The sequence below is a fragment of the Engystomops pustulosus genome, chromosome 4, assembly GCF_040894005.1.
Source record: "Engystomops pustulosus chromosome 4, aEngPut4.maternal, whole genome shotgun sequence".
NCBI classification, from domain to species: Eukaryota; Metazoa; Chordata; class Amphibia; order Anura; family Leptodactylidae; genus Engystomops; species Engystomops pustulosus.
The window spans coordinates 98,673,250-98,687,191 of record NC_092414.1 but is presented as its reverse complement, the minus strand read 5'-3'; the positions used below and the strand labels follow the sequence as shown (position 1 = coordinate 98,687,191).

At 39.3% G+C, this 13,942-nt stretch overlaps 1 protein-coding gene across 2 annotated transcripts in view; it reads right to left on the bottom strand.

Moving 5' to 3' along the window:
- Positions 1-2,095: 2,095 nt before the first annotated feature.
- The window catches only part of PRICKLE1 (prickle planar cell polarity protein 1), a 42,426-nt gene continuing 30,579 nt past the window's right edge, over positions 2,096-13,942 (bottom strand). Inside the window, exons 1-8 of one of the 2 annotated variants that reach the window (XM_072146863.1) lie at positions 12,006-12,117; positions 8,148-8,323; positions 7,145-7,258; positions 6,692-6,829; positions 5,948-6,151; positions 5,429-5,615; positions 4,261-5,127; positions 2,096-3,974 (exon numbers count right to left, since the gene is read on the bottom strand). In XM_072146863.1, coding sequence (XP_072002964.1) covers positions 3,115-3,974; positions 4,261-5,127; positions 5,429-5,615; positions 5,948-6,151; positions 6,692-6,829; positions 7,145-7,258; positions 8,148-8,273 — 2,496 coding nt within the window. In that variant the 5' untranslated portion in view covers positions 8,274-8,323; positions 12,006-12,117 and the 3' untranslated portion in view covers positions 2,096-3,114. Of the gene's footprint in view, positions 3,975-4,260; positions 5,128-5,428; positions 5,616-5,947; positions 6,152-6,691; positions 6,830-7,144; positions 7,259-8,147; positions 8,324-12,005; positions 12,118-13,942 lie in introns of those variants that run through there. The other variant, XM_072146862.1, reaches the window with a different exon arrangement.

Here is a 13,942-nt window from a genome sequence, read left to right as displayed (position 1 = left end):
AGGCTAGATTTGGCTCAGGGAGTACAGTCTTCTGCACTGTGTTCGAGTACCAAGGGTATGTGCCAATGAGCTATTTGTGTATTGTAAGATACAGTTACACAGGGAAGAAGGGACTCCTTGCAGCATCTATCACTTTAATGCATAGTCCCATACTCTTCACTGCATGGGATCCGGGGTCCTTGCCAGCACTCATGATCATGATAAACTGAATACAGTTGTGTGCCACTAGCCTGATTGTGTATTGTAGACAAATCCAAGCAGATAGGTCATGAGTACATAGATCTGGGATACACAAGGTAAACGCTTTAGTAATGCAGGCATTTGATGTACAATACTATTGCCTTCTTATTTTTGAGTGTCTGCCAGCTTTCACACTGGAGGCAACACGCGCCAGACGTTCACATACTATCACAGGCAATTGCTTACAAGGATACTTTTTCAGAAAAATTGTCTGCCAAAACCCATAATAACCCAAAAGAATGAAAAGTTTTAAGTTGTAAACATTTGAATTCAGCCCCATTCAAAAGGAAAACTACCACAAAGGAACTACCTAATAAGTGCAGAACCCAGCTTCGCATACGAGTGTGCTAAGCTCCTAGTAGTTGCGCGCTGAAGGTGCCTTGGTTAAATTTTAATTCCCCAAATTTCCTAAAGGGGCTACTGGGACGTGGAGTAGCTGCACCGTGTAGCCTCGGCTCCGGCTACTCCAGGCCCCAGTAGCCCCTTTAGGAAATTTGCATTTTGGGGGAATTAAAATTTATAAAAGTTCTGGGCCACGAAAGAATTAGCCCTAAAACTGGCTATACTACTATACATTAGAGGAACCTGCCACCTTAATAGGTAGATCCATGGTGGTAGGTTTCCTTTAAATGAATCTTTGTTTTTGGAGCCAATGCTCCATTGAGTTATGCCTTTGTAGGGCACCTTGTGAAGAATTTCAAATTCAAATGAAGTAATAGTACCAAAAAGAAAGTTGGACTTGGGTGCTTGCATAATTCTAGAATTCTGGGCTGCTACCACATCTAAAAAGCAGGATACGCCTTTCTTCAGCAATGGAAAAAGTGAAACTTAAGCAGTTTGTTTTTTTTCCTACATGATTCTCTTCAAATTGGAAAATTAAATTATATTTGAAAAAAAAAAAAAAAAAAATTGGAGAGCATGGGGTGAAAAGAAAATGAATGCAGATTTCTGAAATCTAGGAAAGTGACAGTAGAGAATATGCAGCCACTTTGATCATTACTTTTTGGTCTTGGAACAGTCACCAGGAAACATCTTTAGAAATACAAACCTCCTTTTGCTTCCATTATGCTGTGTTTGTATAGTTACATTCAAGTACTTCTGTTCAGGCCAGTGATTCGAGATTTCAGAGGGCTTTCAGACATAACGGGTGAAATTTCTTATACACCAATGCTCTGGCATTTGATAAAGTCCCTGCTCCTCCTCCACACTAATCTGCGTTTGCCAGTAACTTTGATTTCTGGGCTTGTACGCCAAAATCCTGGCAAAAAGGTCCTGATGAATGTCCTTCACCAAATTCAGTTCAGCGATTTGAGGTTTGGTCAAAGGAAAACCCACAATATTGACTGTGCAATGGACTTTACTTTCCATATTAAGTGTTAAAGCATAACCATCATTTCAGGCGAAATTTTTGATATTGTGTGTGTGTGGGGGGGGGGGGGGGTTGTTGTTGCAGATATAAAATTGAACCTTTGACGCGATGGTAAACTTAAAGTGTAGTCATCATTTGAGATGAATTTTTAATAAATGTTTGTTGGGGGAGAAGTGTGAACATTTTTATGATATACTTCATTTTGAAATTCTGCTTAGTTTGTAAAGAAACAGACTTGTTTGAGACAGATTTGCCATAGCAACATAGAAGTAACATTGTAACCAAGGGGGGCATTGAAGTCTGTTTCTTTACAAGCCAAGCATAATTTCTTAATGAATTATATAAAAATATTTTTCAATTTTATTTTTTCAGTATTTGGATGTAGTGAACATATAAAAAAAAAAAAAAATAATAATCTGCTGCTGGTGGCCTGAACTTCCCCACATCCTAGATAAATAATAAATGGAAAGAAAAACAAATGCAAAATGTTCTATATATTTTTTATTCACAAAATGTGTCTTTTAGAAATATCAAACAAGTGATTTATTGTATCTAAAAACATACATCCGCGACACAAACTATTGCTGTTCCAACATCTGCTAGTTGCTCTATAAATAAAATCTATAGGTTACATGGGTGTTACACCACTGCAGTGCCACGCATAGGGCAGAATAACTCAAGAGGGGGTGGAATAAGAAAGAAACATTGTCACTAAATACTGCTGGGGTTTGCCTTCTATACTGTAACTGCAAGAACAAATAGAGAAGGCAAACAAACCAAAACTCTTCTGTTGGACCCAAATTCAATGAAACCTTGCAAAGAATTAATATAAAAAATAACATGTTCTACATTTGACATATACAATATTTACACTTATTATATGCACAGTTAAATTAGGGCTAAATTGGTTTAAACACAACATTATAAATAACTTGCAGCTAAATATTCTAAACTTAGCGGGGCCTACAAGGCTTCAGACAATGCCTGCAAATGAGAAAATCTGGCTCTGCCTCTACGGGAACAAAAGAGCAGCTTGCATAATGGTACATACACACACATCACCGATTAAGGAAACTGTTGGGAGCAAACAAGCCTCATTCATATGAAAATAGATCATATTCAGGAGTAAATGAAGCTACAAATGGAAGAAGTGTTGTAAAAGGTGGCATCCAGGTTACAAAGTCTGATGTAGAGGACGCCAAGCATATGGTGCAGTCTACATTCTACCTTCAGTATTGTGTGCAAAGCAATAAAACAAAGCAAACCTGAACTGTAAACCTGTGATTGGCTAAGTAAATAATCTGCTACACAAAATCTTCAATAGCAATTACACATTGCAAACATCAGCCGGCCTGTTTTGGTACAAATGGCAAAGCATAAAAAAAAAAAAAAAAAAATTACACTAATTAGCAAATAGCAGAACTACGAAATAACAAATGTCTCTGTGGATTGAGAATGTCAATGCATGGTCTTCACACGAATGAAACTAAAAATGGCCACAAGTCTTAGGAAATAATGCAATTTTTGCCTTTGTGTCCCTTTTTCTTTTTGGATTTAGTGGTCCTTTGGCCAAAATGACTATTTGATAGTGCAGACATGGGACTAGGCAGGTCACCAGAAAAATACTGATATCTTTGTGGCCTTGGCTGTGGAATAGGCTGTCCAAGAAAATATCCCTCCTCTTCAGAGTCAGAGGAGGATGAAGAACATGTTGAGCACCAGGAGTCTTCATCTTCACCATAAAGACCAAGAAACTTCTCCATGATTTGGCTTTGCAATCCATAGTCTGAAGATGCATTAGCATACTGTCCAAAAAGTTCACTGTTCTGAATGTAAGCCTGAAGTTCTTGAGGGGATTTGTTCTGAAAGACACGGTCATAATCCTCTGAAGTATAACATCTAGGTTTCTCCCGTGCAGGTACTTTTTGGTCTGCTGCAAGGTGAAGTGCATTTTCAGAGCGGGATTTCCTACTTTTCCTTCGCCGATGATGATGACGGGGTCTCTCACTGCGTTCCTCCAAATGATAAACCCTTCTCCGACTTCTCTCACTCATTGGAGGCTGTCGGACTTCAATGCTGCTGTAATCTCCATTATCAATGACATCATCTGAAAATTTCACTTGTGGTCTTGTCTGCGATTTTGACCTTCTCAGGGCAGATGTGTGAACAGGTTTTTCTTCTGGAAGTGGCTTTTCCTGGCAAATTTCCAAGCTCAGACTTTTCAAAGATTCTGAACTCCTGTTCAGCATAGATGAATTAAGAGTCCCCATGTTGCTCATTTTCTCACAGTCTCTTGTGTCCAAGTCTTGGAATGTTGGATAAGAGAAATGTGATGGGCGTGGCTTATCTCCATCCATTGAAGCACCTAAGTAAAAATAGAAGTATGTATTAGTTTAAATAAGTAATCTATACAATTTTCAAGAACCCTAAAGCTCAAGAAGAAAACAAATTCTTATAAAAAATAGAACTTCCAAGTAGATCCAAAAAATCAAAGACAAGTTATACCTACAAGACATAATTTACATTCTTATAAGAAGGAAAACGCTGATGTATCTTCACAAAGTGAAACAAGGCTTATAGCCACTACAATTATTTTCTTTAATTAGATGGCAAAGTACAAGTACCACATGTGCAGAGTAAAGAGAACATACCTGTGATATTGGACAATGCTAATGAATCCATAGAGGTGCAGATGTTTTCAAGCTGTGGTTTGAGGTCTTTAGACAAACACTCCAATGAGTCCTTATACCATGGGATCTTGTCATGTTTGTAACCAGATGTGGTATGATCCATGTCCACTTCTTGCATCTTTCTGCTGCTTGCTGGTCCAGGGTGGCTGCCATAAGCAGAGTCTCCAAGGCCATCTTGCGACTGTGCCCAGTACATATCAGTCTGATACTTTTTGCTCGCCAAACTCTGATTGCGCCCAGTTCTTTTTAAATCGCTACAGATTTTGACATTTTCTGACATCCATTGCTCACTGGATCGATTGTCTTCAGCAGGCTGCTGGAAGAGTCCTTTCTCTCCAAACTTTATAAGTAATTGAGTCATGTAGTCATCGTGCTCAGCCCATTCTTCGGGATCTTCTGGAGCCTCCTGCTCCTCTCTTCCTTTCCAAAAGTCATTATTATCAAAACTGGCACCCTGCCTTGATAAGCTGAGGTCATCCATCTTACGAGACAGTGTATCATCAGCATTGCCAGACATTCCTGGGAACTTGTAATTTAATGCCGGAGACAACAAGAGGGATTGTCTACACTGATCTGCAGATCTACTGCTCTTCCCCATTCTTACACTTCTTCTCGACTCTCTAGACCGGGCAGACTGAAAAGCGGAATCAGAAGAATCAGATGCATGGACATCTTCTCCCAGACTACATGTTTTTGAACAATAGATTCGGCCCTTCTTTGGCAAAAAAGGGCATCCAAGTAGGGAAACTTTGCACTGTGCACAGGAAAAACAGCTTTCTGTTGCATGCCAGTGCTGACCATCATAGGTCATCTGGGCATGGTCAACACCTAGAAGGTGAACAAACATAAGTAGATAAATATCAAGTAATCATCTCAGACTAGTACCAAAAAATGTCAGTTCTATTGGTTTATACATTTATAGAAATACTAAATAGCAACATGGTTTTTGTGGATTAAAAAAGCAGTACCTTTAACTACATACTGAAATCAACTTGCATACTTGTGTATTACATAGTTTAGTTTTGCTGATTAGAGCATTGTAATTAACAAAGTAAAACCAAAAAGGGATCCATTTCAGTCTAATGTATTGTAATGTGTAAGTGGGATTACAAGAAAAGTTCCACAATACCTATATGCTCTCCACAGGATTCACAGTATTCTGCATAATGGGATTCAAAGCAGCTGCAGCAAAAGGGACGTCCATCTTTCATGATGTATCTTTGTCCTCCTAGTACCGTCTCGCACTCGTAGCAACAAAAATGTTTCATGTGCCAGTGACGTCCCTCAGCCTCGGTGCACTCATCCGCAAATATAATCTACAAGAACACAACAGTCAGAACCACACAAGTAATATATGCCCTCAAAATTAATAGGACCTTTTCTACAAAGTATGGTTAGTGCAGGGTTTGGTGTCAACAGGGCAATGTGCAGCCAGCAAATGCAAACTACGTGGTTGAATGTAACATTTATCCCGTACAAATAAGTGCAGAATCAAGCAGACAACTATTATGGATTGTCATTCCTGAACACGGTCTTCAGTTGGCCACTGTTAAAGAACCCTAACACAATGCAGTTGACCATATGCAAGTAATGACAATATGAAAATAGTTTTAGTGCAAACTAAAGAAAACTTGCAGGGGTTACATACCTCATCACATGCGGAGCATCTTGGTTTGAGTAGTTCAGCGTGGTGCCGGCCACAGTGTATTTTTCCATCTTGGTAAAAATAAATTAGGTCGACCAGTAGCTCATTGCATGTGGAACATGCGAAACATGATGGGTGCCAGCACACCCCAGGACCAGCCCTCGAAACAAAAATTGCTATTTCGCCTCCATTAATCTTCTCACCACACTAGAGAAAAAAAAAATAAGAAAATAGTAAAATATATTACATTTAATATTCTATACCTTGCTGATTGAAAGTTGGCACATATGATGCTGTTCACATTAAAAGAAAAAATACTACATGTGACATAAAACTTACACAGGAATTTAAACACCCATTTAAAATCTAAAGGGAGAAAAGTCTAATAATCCCCAACCATAAACTGATTCTAAACCAAGAAAAATACTGCCAATGTAAAGTAGATACATAAAGAAGCACTTAAGCTGGCTTTCATTAGCTGAATGTGGTTTTAATAAAGTTAGCCATCTGGCTACAATTTGACACTTCTCCTATGGAGAACACACTCTTCCAAAGTCTGCACAGGCACAAGGGATGCGCACGTACCCAGGAGGGAATCCCTATATGAGCCAAGGTGAAGTGGAGGGATTACAATACAGTTTTGGGGACAGCTCGGGGAGGCCCTCACAAGTACAATGCCTGCAAGATCGGCAACACACAAGTCATCTCATATGAGCTTATACCATTTCTGTACATGATCCAAATTACCTGCTCACAGACTGCATGCATTACAGCCCTCGACATGATTTTAATATTGCCCCTCCCGAGGGCCTCCTTTTTACGTTGGGTACTGAATAATATCAGCTCCTTCTTCTCTTCTTCACTTAATGACTGGCAATAACGTACCTATGGGAACAAACCATTTTGGTCAATACTTGGCATTCGCAGACTCTTAGCAATTATTTGACACTTGACCGACACATTCTACAGATGGGTAAACAAACTGTATGGCTCCTATCAGGATACAATAAAGAATACAGCAAGTGACCATAAAAAAAAAAGTTCAAACAGAGCTAAATAAGTAAATCTATTAGCATTTTAGTATGCCGAGTGAGTAAAAGCTGAAATAAAACCCTATAAAATTCCTAGAATGTGCAACAACCCTGTAAAAGGTAGAAGGAAGACTGAAATTCTTCCCACTTCGATGGGGAAGAGTCTTACCTCATTATCATGTGGGGGCAGCTGATAGAGGAGCTGCTTGATCCGATACTTTTCACCTATACTGTTTACATAAGGGACTTTTTCTTCTGGCAAACAGGCAAAATATAACTGAACCTGTAGAGTAAACCAAAACCATTCAGCATTATTATTTATAAGACATTAGCGTGTGCTGTAAACAATGGACGTCTTTGTATTTAAGATGTGTTAAAGGGAAGGTATAATGGAGGTGAAATGGCCAAGAAAAGCAAACAATGCGACATTAGGACTAAGGAGGCTTTAGGCTTATGCGATAATGAGCACCAGATGAGCCCAGTCAGCACCAGTAGACGGCCTGTTTGCACCCAGCTGCTGAATTGCCTTCTGGAATGCAAGTCTTACTGACTATTAGGGGCTACCATAAATTATGCACATTTAATGTGACCATTATACCCACCTCCTCTACCACTAGTCAACAAGTCCATAGAAATTCCAACATTTCTACCTACAATTACTTTGCATAACGTGAGAAGCCATCTAGAAAACAGCCCCTATAAACAGGTTTCATTTGCTTCTTGCATTTTACACATTGGTGAGACAAAAGCTGCTTTGTCAACTCCTGCTGGTAGGTTCATCCCAAGCCACAGCTTTCATTGCTTCCATCTGAGCTTTTTCCAGAGGACCTGAAGTCAACTTCACAGGAGGGGTCAAATCCAAACATGTTTTAGCCAGATGCCAGGTTGTACTCTAAAGAGGTACAGTTTAACTGCATCTTCTCCCAAGTACTACACCAGATAAGGCCTACGTTCTTATGTGCTTTAAAGAACGGCCAGCTGCCCTGTAATGTTGTGGCTTTTCTTAATCTGAAGGTTTTGCTACTGTGAGGAATAACCCAAAATTATTTAAATTGTTCATTCACAAGATGTGCTTCAGAGATACAGATGCAAATAAGAGCATATACTGTACATGTCCAAGACAGCAGCATTACAGACATTGCCCTGCAATATGTATACTGGTTTGTGCCTACCTGTTCAGGACGAAGGCCTGGTGGGACCCAAGTGTACTCCTCCATAGCACATCCAGAGTCATCATCCGATGTGGAGCTTCGCTGACACCCGTACATGAGCTTACTGACTTTCTGCTCCATGGCCATAGGCAGATAATGGGATCTTCTATTTCAGGATGTTTCAGTCATTAATTGCTCTAAGGAAGAAAATGAGACAAAACAAAGTCAACACATCAAACCTGAAGAGAGTGTCATGCTGAGAGAATGTTTTACTGTGTATTTGGTTTAGAAGAAAATCTATATCCACGCAGCAATGTCAGAGGCCAACTTTGAAATGAATACATGCCATTCATGGCACCAAAAGCCACTTCCTCAGATGTCACCTCTGAAGAAGGGACCTTGGTGGTCTGGAAAGTTCATTTGCTACATCAGAGGCTCATTTTCTCACAGGTTTACGGGTGGAAAACTGTACAGGTCAAAAGAACAAGGCTTTTGGGGGTAAATCTGGCAGAACAAAGCTGTAATAAAATCCATTTATTGAACTGTGAATACAAATGTTCACAGTTAGTTCTTTATACACTACATAACCCAGCACATGCTTTATAAACCAGCAGAAGATTACCGCTACTATATGGAGAGATTAGAGCAGAACCTATAAGAGATTAGGGTTAGATAGAGAGCACGCCAACAAAGGAAGCTTCAGTTTCTCTCTCCAGGGATTCTAACCTTTTGACCCTGGATAATACCGGAATACCGGGCTGCTCTTTCCACTGCTAACAGTTAAACAAACGTTCCCTCCAACAGGTGCAGCTCTGCTATTCACACCAAGCAACTGTTCACAAGTAACTTCTGCCTCCGCACAACTAGTAGTATAATATTACCAGGTGCTTCTTCCTGCCATTCACATCTACAATCAGAATATTGCATGAAGAAACCAACCATATACTCATATACACACACACACGGTCATTTATCAGACATCACACTTATATCTCAAGAGGAGAACAGACATTTCTTTATAGAACTTTTACAATTTACCACTTTCAATTTTTTTTCCATTCTATTGGAAAGATTGCCTACCATGAACACAGAGAAAAAAATAAAATAAAAAAATATCATAAAAAAACATGCTTATTTCTAGGATTTCAAAAAGTAAAGAACATAGTCACTGTGTGTGATGGAGACCAAAGCAAAAAGAATTTTTTTTTTTTATATGAAAATATGTTCTTGTTTTACTGAGCCAATTCAGATTTCTGGGGGATCCAACGGTGGAGACATCACCTTGGCAAAAGCAGTAAAGCTCCACTGTGTTACATTCAGGAGCAGTTATAAAGAAGGTCTTATCCATATGAAACCTGATGGTTTAACCAGACTGAAATATTAGCATCTGCATACAGTACAGACACTGTGATCCACGTATAATGGCAGAGTTGTCTTCACAGCTGCTCACACGCAGGTCAAGGCTTAAGCTTTCCAACAGACATCTTAAAGACACAGGATGCAATAGGTATATTCAAACCCATACAGAAAAAAGCACTACATCACAAAATTTGGATGTTGACTGTTATAACCCCTCTTCACAAGTTTTCATTGCAGCCATGTGATGTAGATTATACAAGAAATATTAATTTAATTTACAGGGTGAGCTGTTAACACACAGTAAAGGGGTTTAGTCACTTTATACTGAAAAAGGGAAAACCTCTCCAAAGCAGATGTTCTAGAAGTATGCTGAAAGGATAACAAGTACGGAGCAAGTTTACAAGGATTACTGGATAAGGCTGTAAAACATAATCCGCGTTAAAGGACTGTGTGAAACCCATTTACTAGGTGGACAACCACAATCCTTAATGATACATGTTACATCTTCTTTACTGATCCTTGTAAGTGATTTCAGTAATATTGAGCTTTACCATATCATTGACAACAGATAATCTTTACATCTATCACTACATATATTGTCCATTTTTACATATTAACAGTGTCCATGACTGTCTCCAAGTAGATGATGTCAGGGGAAAGCAGGACTGGACGGTTGTATTCCAACTTCTCGATAACCGATCCATCAATCGCTAGTTGGAAAGTAGTATCTGGCAGCGGCTTAATCCGCTCTGGATATAGAAGACACGCAAGCCCAGAGAGACCCATATATAGTAGCCTCTCTTTATTAAGTTCAATAACTTTCACACATTGGAAACAGGGGTGCAATAGGACACACTGGCCTGACGGAATGGCTACATTACATCGCAGGAAAGGACTACACTGAGCAATCTGTTGAACAGGATTGTGGGAGCGGAGGCGCTTATACAAGTGAATGCTTTTACAGTTGTACATGTTCTTCAAAGGAAGCGGTCAGTGACAGTCAGCATGAACAAACCAGCAAAGCAGCTGTAAAAACTAATCCTCATATAAGGCTATTTTAGGGCAAAACCTGCAAAGAATAAATACAATTCTGCTTTGTAACATGCAGGCTGACATTTTCTGAATACCAGCAACACCACAAGGGGTTAATCATTCAGTAACGTTCATGTCCATCATCACACAACCCTTTCTGAACCTGACAACAGATATGAATCAAGACAAAAGTCGGTCAAACTCACAGAAAAAAGTCCATTGCTGCCCTCGTAACACAGTCTATATCTAGGGTCATTGTATTTCCATTACATTGATTTCCTAGAAACACTACACATGGATTTTTACTATTTATCAAGACAGATGTCCAAAACAAAAGAATAGTGAGATAAAGACCATTTCCCCATTGCTGATGAATTTTTCATTCCATTGAGGCCCAATACAATTAAGTTGTATAAGGTCAGATTGCTTCTCTAATAACTTGTAGTAAATCATCCACATTTCCACTTCAAAAGAGTGAGCAAGTACTAGCAGCCCTGACACCGGGGTAGAGGTGGAGCAATGAGAGATTGATTTGAAACCACAACAAGAAGTTAGTTAAGCCCAGCAACAATAAAACTTTTAGTAGCCACCATTCCCTGGTTTCTGGGATCTGTCCTGTCATGACCTCTAGGAAACAGCAAACCAACTATTCCAATGTGCACAGATATTTACATCTCACAATGTCACCTGCTGGACTGAACAACACCCTTTTGTCTTTTATATTACGGGACCCATTGAAACTGATTTACAGGAAAAAGGGGCATCCACAAGTTGGTTTTTACAGAATAGTTAATGCTAAGGGAACCCTCCTAAATAATCATTATAAGAAGTCCATAAAGTAACCAGATCTGATATCAGCTTCTACAAACCAGCTGTATAGATACATCCATCACTAGGACACATAAGAAACCCTATGTAGCTATATGGACTCTTTAGAAATCTTGTGTGGCATATTACACAGGGCCATGTAGCAGGAAACATTCCCATGAATGCACAGATGAAATTTAAAGCCTACCCAGACCACCTGCAGATCAGACAGGGCAGCTGACAACAAACGTGGACATGCTACGTACAAATGCAACGTTTGTTCCATAAAAGGGATCAAATGTGGGGCCATCTTGTATGTCATCTAGAACAGAGGCACAGTGAACAACCTGAGCACACCTGACCCTTTGCTGCCTACAGCTTTGTGGTTCAGGCATCAACATCCAATTAACCTTCACTTACATAAAGCCCTGAGATTAAGTGTCTGAGCTCCGGGTATCTACAGGCCACTGGGTAATTCATATTACTTTCAATTAGAAATGTAAAAGGTCAGAATTAAGAACATGAAAAAAAAAAAATAAATAAAAAAAGGGAAAATATAGAAGGGCATTAAAACTATGTATTTGACAAAAAAAAAAAAAAAAAAAAAAAAAAAAAAAAAAAAAAACCCACACACCACATTACAAACATGCAACATAAATGCTTTAAAAGTCTTAGTCTTACCTTTTTCAGTGGTTGATATGTGAATATTCCCAGTTGTTTATCCTATTGGCAGCTATACACATAACTAGATGTTCTTCCCCCTAGTTTGTTTCCATCCTGTCTGGCTGAGCAGTGGGAGCCATCCCATACCTGTACTTAGGAGGGCCAGCCCCTCTACTTATTCATGCTGGCACTGGCCCTGCCCACCCATTCATCCCTTTGATTGCACCAAATTCCAACAACACAGATTCAGATGGCCACCAGCAACCCCAGCTTCCTATACCTAAAGCTCTTACATGTGAACCCTGGCCACTCCTCAGAGAGGAAGACCTTCCAATGTCCCACCAGGTGGCCTTCTTTATACATAGAGCTCTCCTACTGGACAATGTGGACACTGCACAGTATGAACAAGTACTTAGGGAAACTCTGAAGGGTTTTATCATCAGTATACAATACGTTCATGTCATTTACAGTTTTAATCCTTTCATATGCCCCCCAGCCTCATTTAAAAAGTACTTGTCCGACAATGGATTCTCACTACGGCCATATGCTTTTATTTTAATCAGTTTAATCCCATTATCACTATGGCCTCTCATTTTGTAAACTGCAATGGAAAGCCATGTCGAAACTTGGAGTACATTTGTAGATACACTGAAATTAGCAGGATTACCAACATTAATGTGTAAAACCTTCTGCAAACCACATGGAGGGGGGGGGGGGGATCTCCACTTATCCAAGAAGATGTTGGGGGGAAAGAAGGGTCAAAAAAGGTGAAGGTAACAACCCTTAAAATTCATCATTTTTAAAGAGGAGAGCCAGAAGCAGCAATGCATTACAAAGATACCAAGTTTTATGTGGATTATTAATATAGTGTTCAAAATAAGAGCATACATTTTAACAAGAAAACTAAAACAAAACCGAAGCAGCTATGTCACCATCATGCAAGGCTAGACTATCATAGCCATGATCTTTCATATATTACTGTAGGTTTGTAATGCTACATAAAATACAGTGCAGACAGCCCTAGGTCACATATGATTGGTTCTTAACAGATGGCCATCCATATGGAATGAGATTTGGGCTACTTAGAAAGGTTGGTTGTGCACCTGACCAGGGTAAGCTGGTCTCTTGGATGAGTGTATTTGAGGCAGCATTTTACATACTTTGTCTTCTGATTGCTACAACAGAGAGGAGTCTCTTTTTAATAACCTCTTTTTATGCAATTAAGATGTAATCCCAAACTGTACGTGTCCTGAGATTTCTGAGGATTTTTCGCACCAGTGTGCGTCACAGATGGGACACAATCAGCACCATTGTCACCGTGAATGTATTCCGTCATGATCTGATCACAGCCCATTGTTCACTCCAATACTGGAGATATCTCTAGTCTTCCATCTCAAATGCATGGTTATTGTCAATGGTTAGAGAGGAGCCTAGTCTCTGGACAACTGTCTCAACTGTGTTACTTGCCTTTGGTACTGTAAATGCCATGAAACCAAATCTGAAAACCGTGGCGATTTAACCATTTGATGGGATAGATCACCTAATTTTCTAAAACCTAATAAGCTATTGGAGGACCAACTTCTCTAGAAGACAGATTGATATATAGGATGCTTGATAACATGTACTATAACTTGTCATTTACTAATTGAAATTCTTGCTCCTGCAGTACATAGAAGTTTAGTAGGAGATCCTAGACAGTGTACAGCTGTACAGACTCATAAGCATAGAAGTACATGCAATAGCAATTATTTCTCACCTATACTCTATGTCCTCATGATTCATAACATGGTCAAAAGGTAAATAATAATAATACACTCCATGAGACATCACAATGCGTTACATTCATGGTAACAATGGTGCAGATTATTGAGTTTTTGTAATAAAGTCCAATCTGTGAACTGAACTTTTGCATATTTTGAACCAGACTGTATATTTTTATTGATATTCCTGATTTT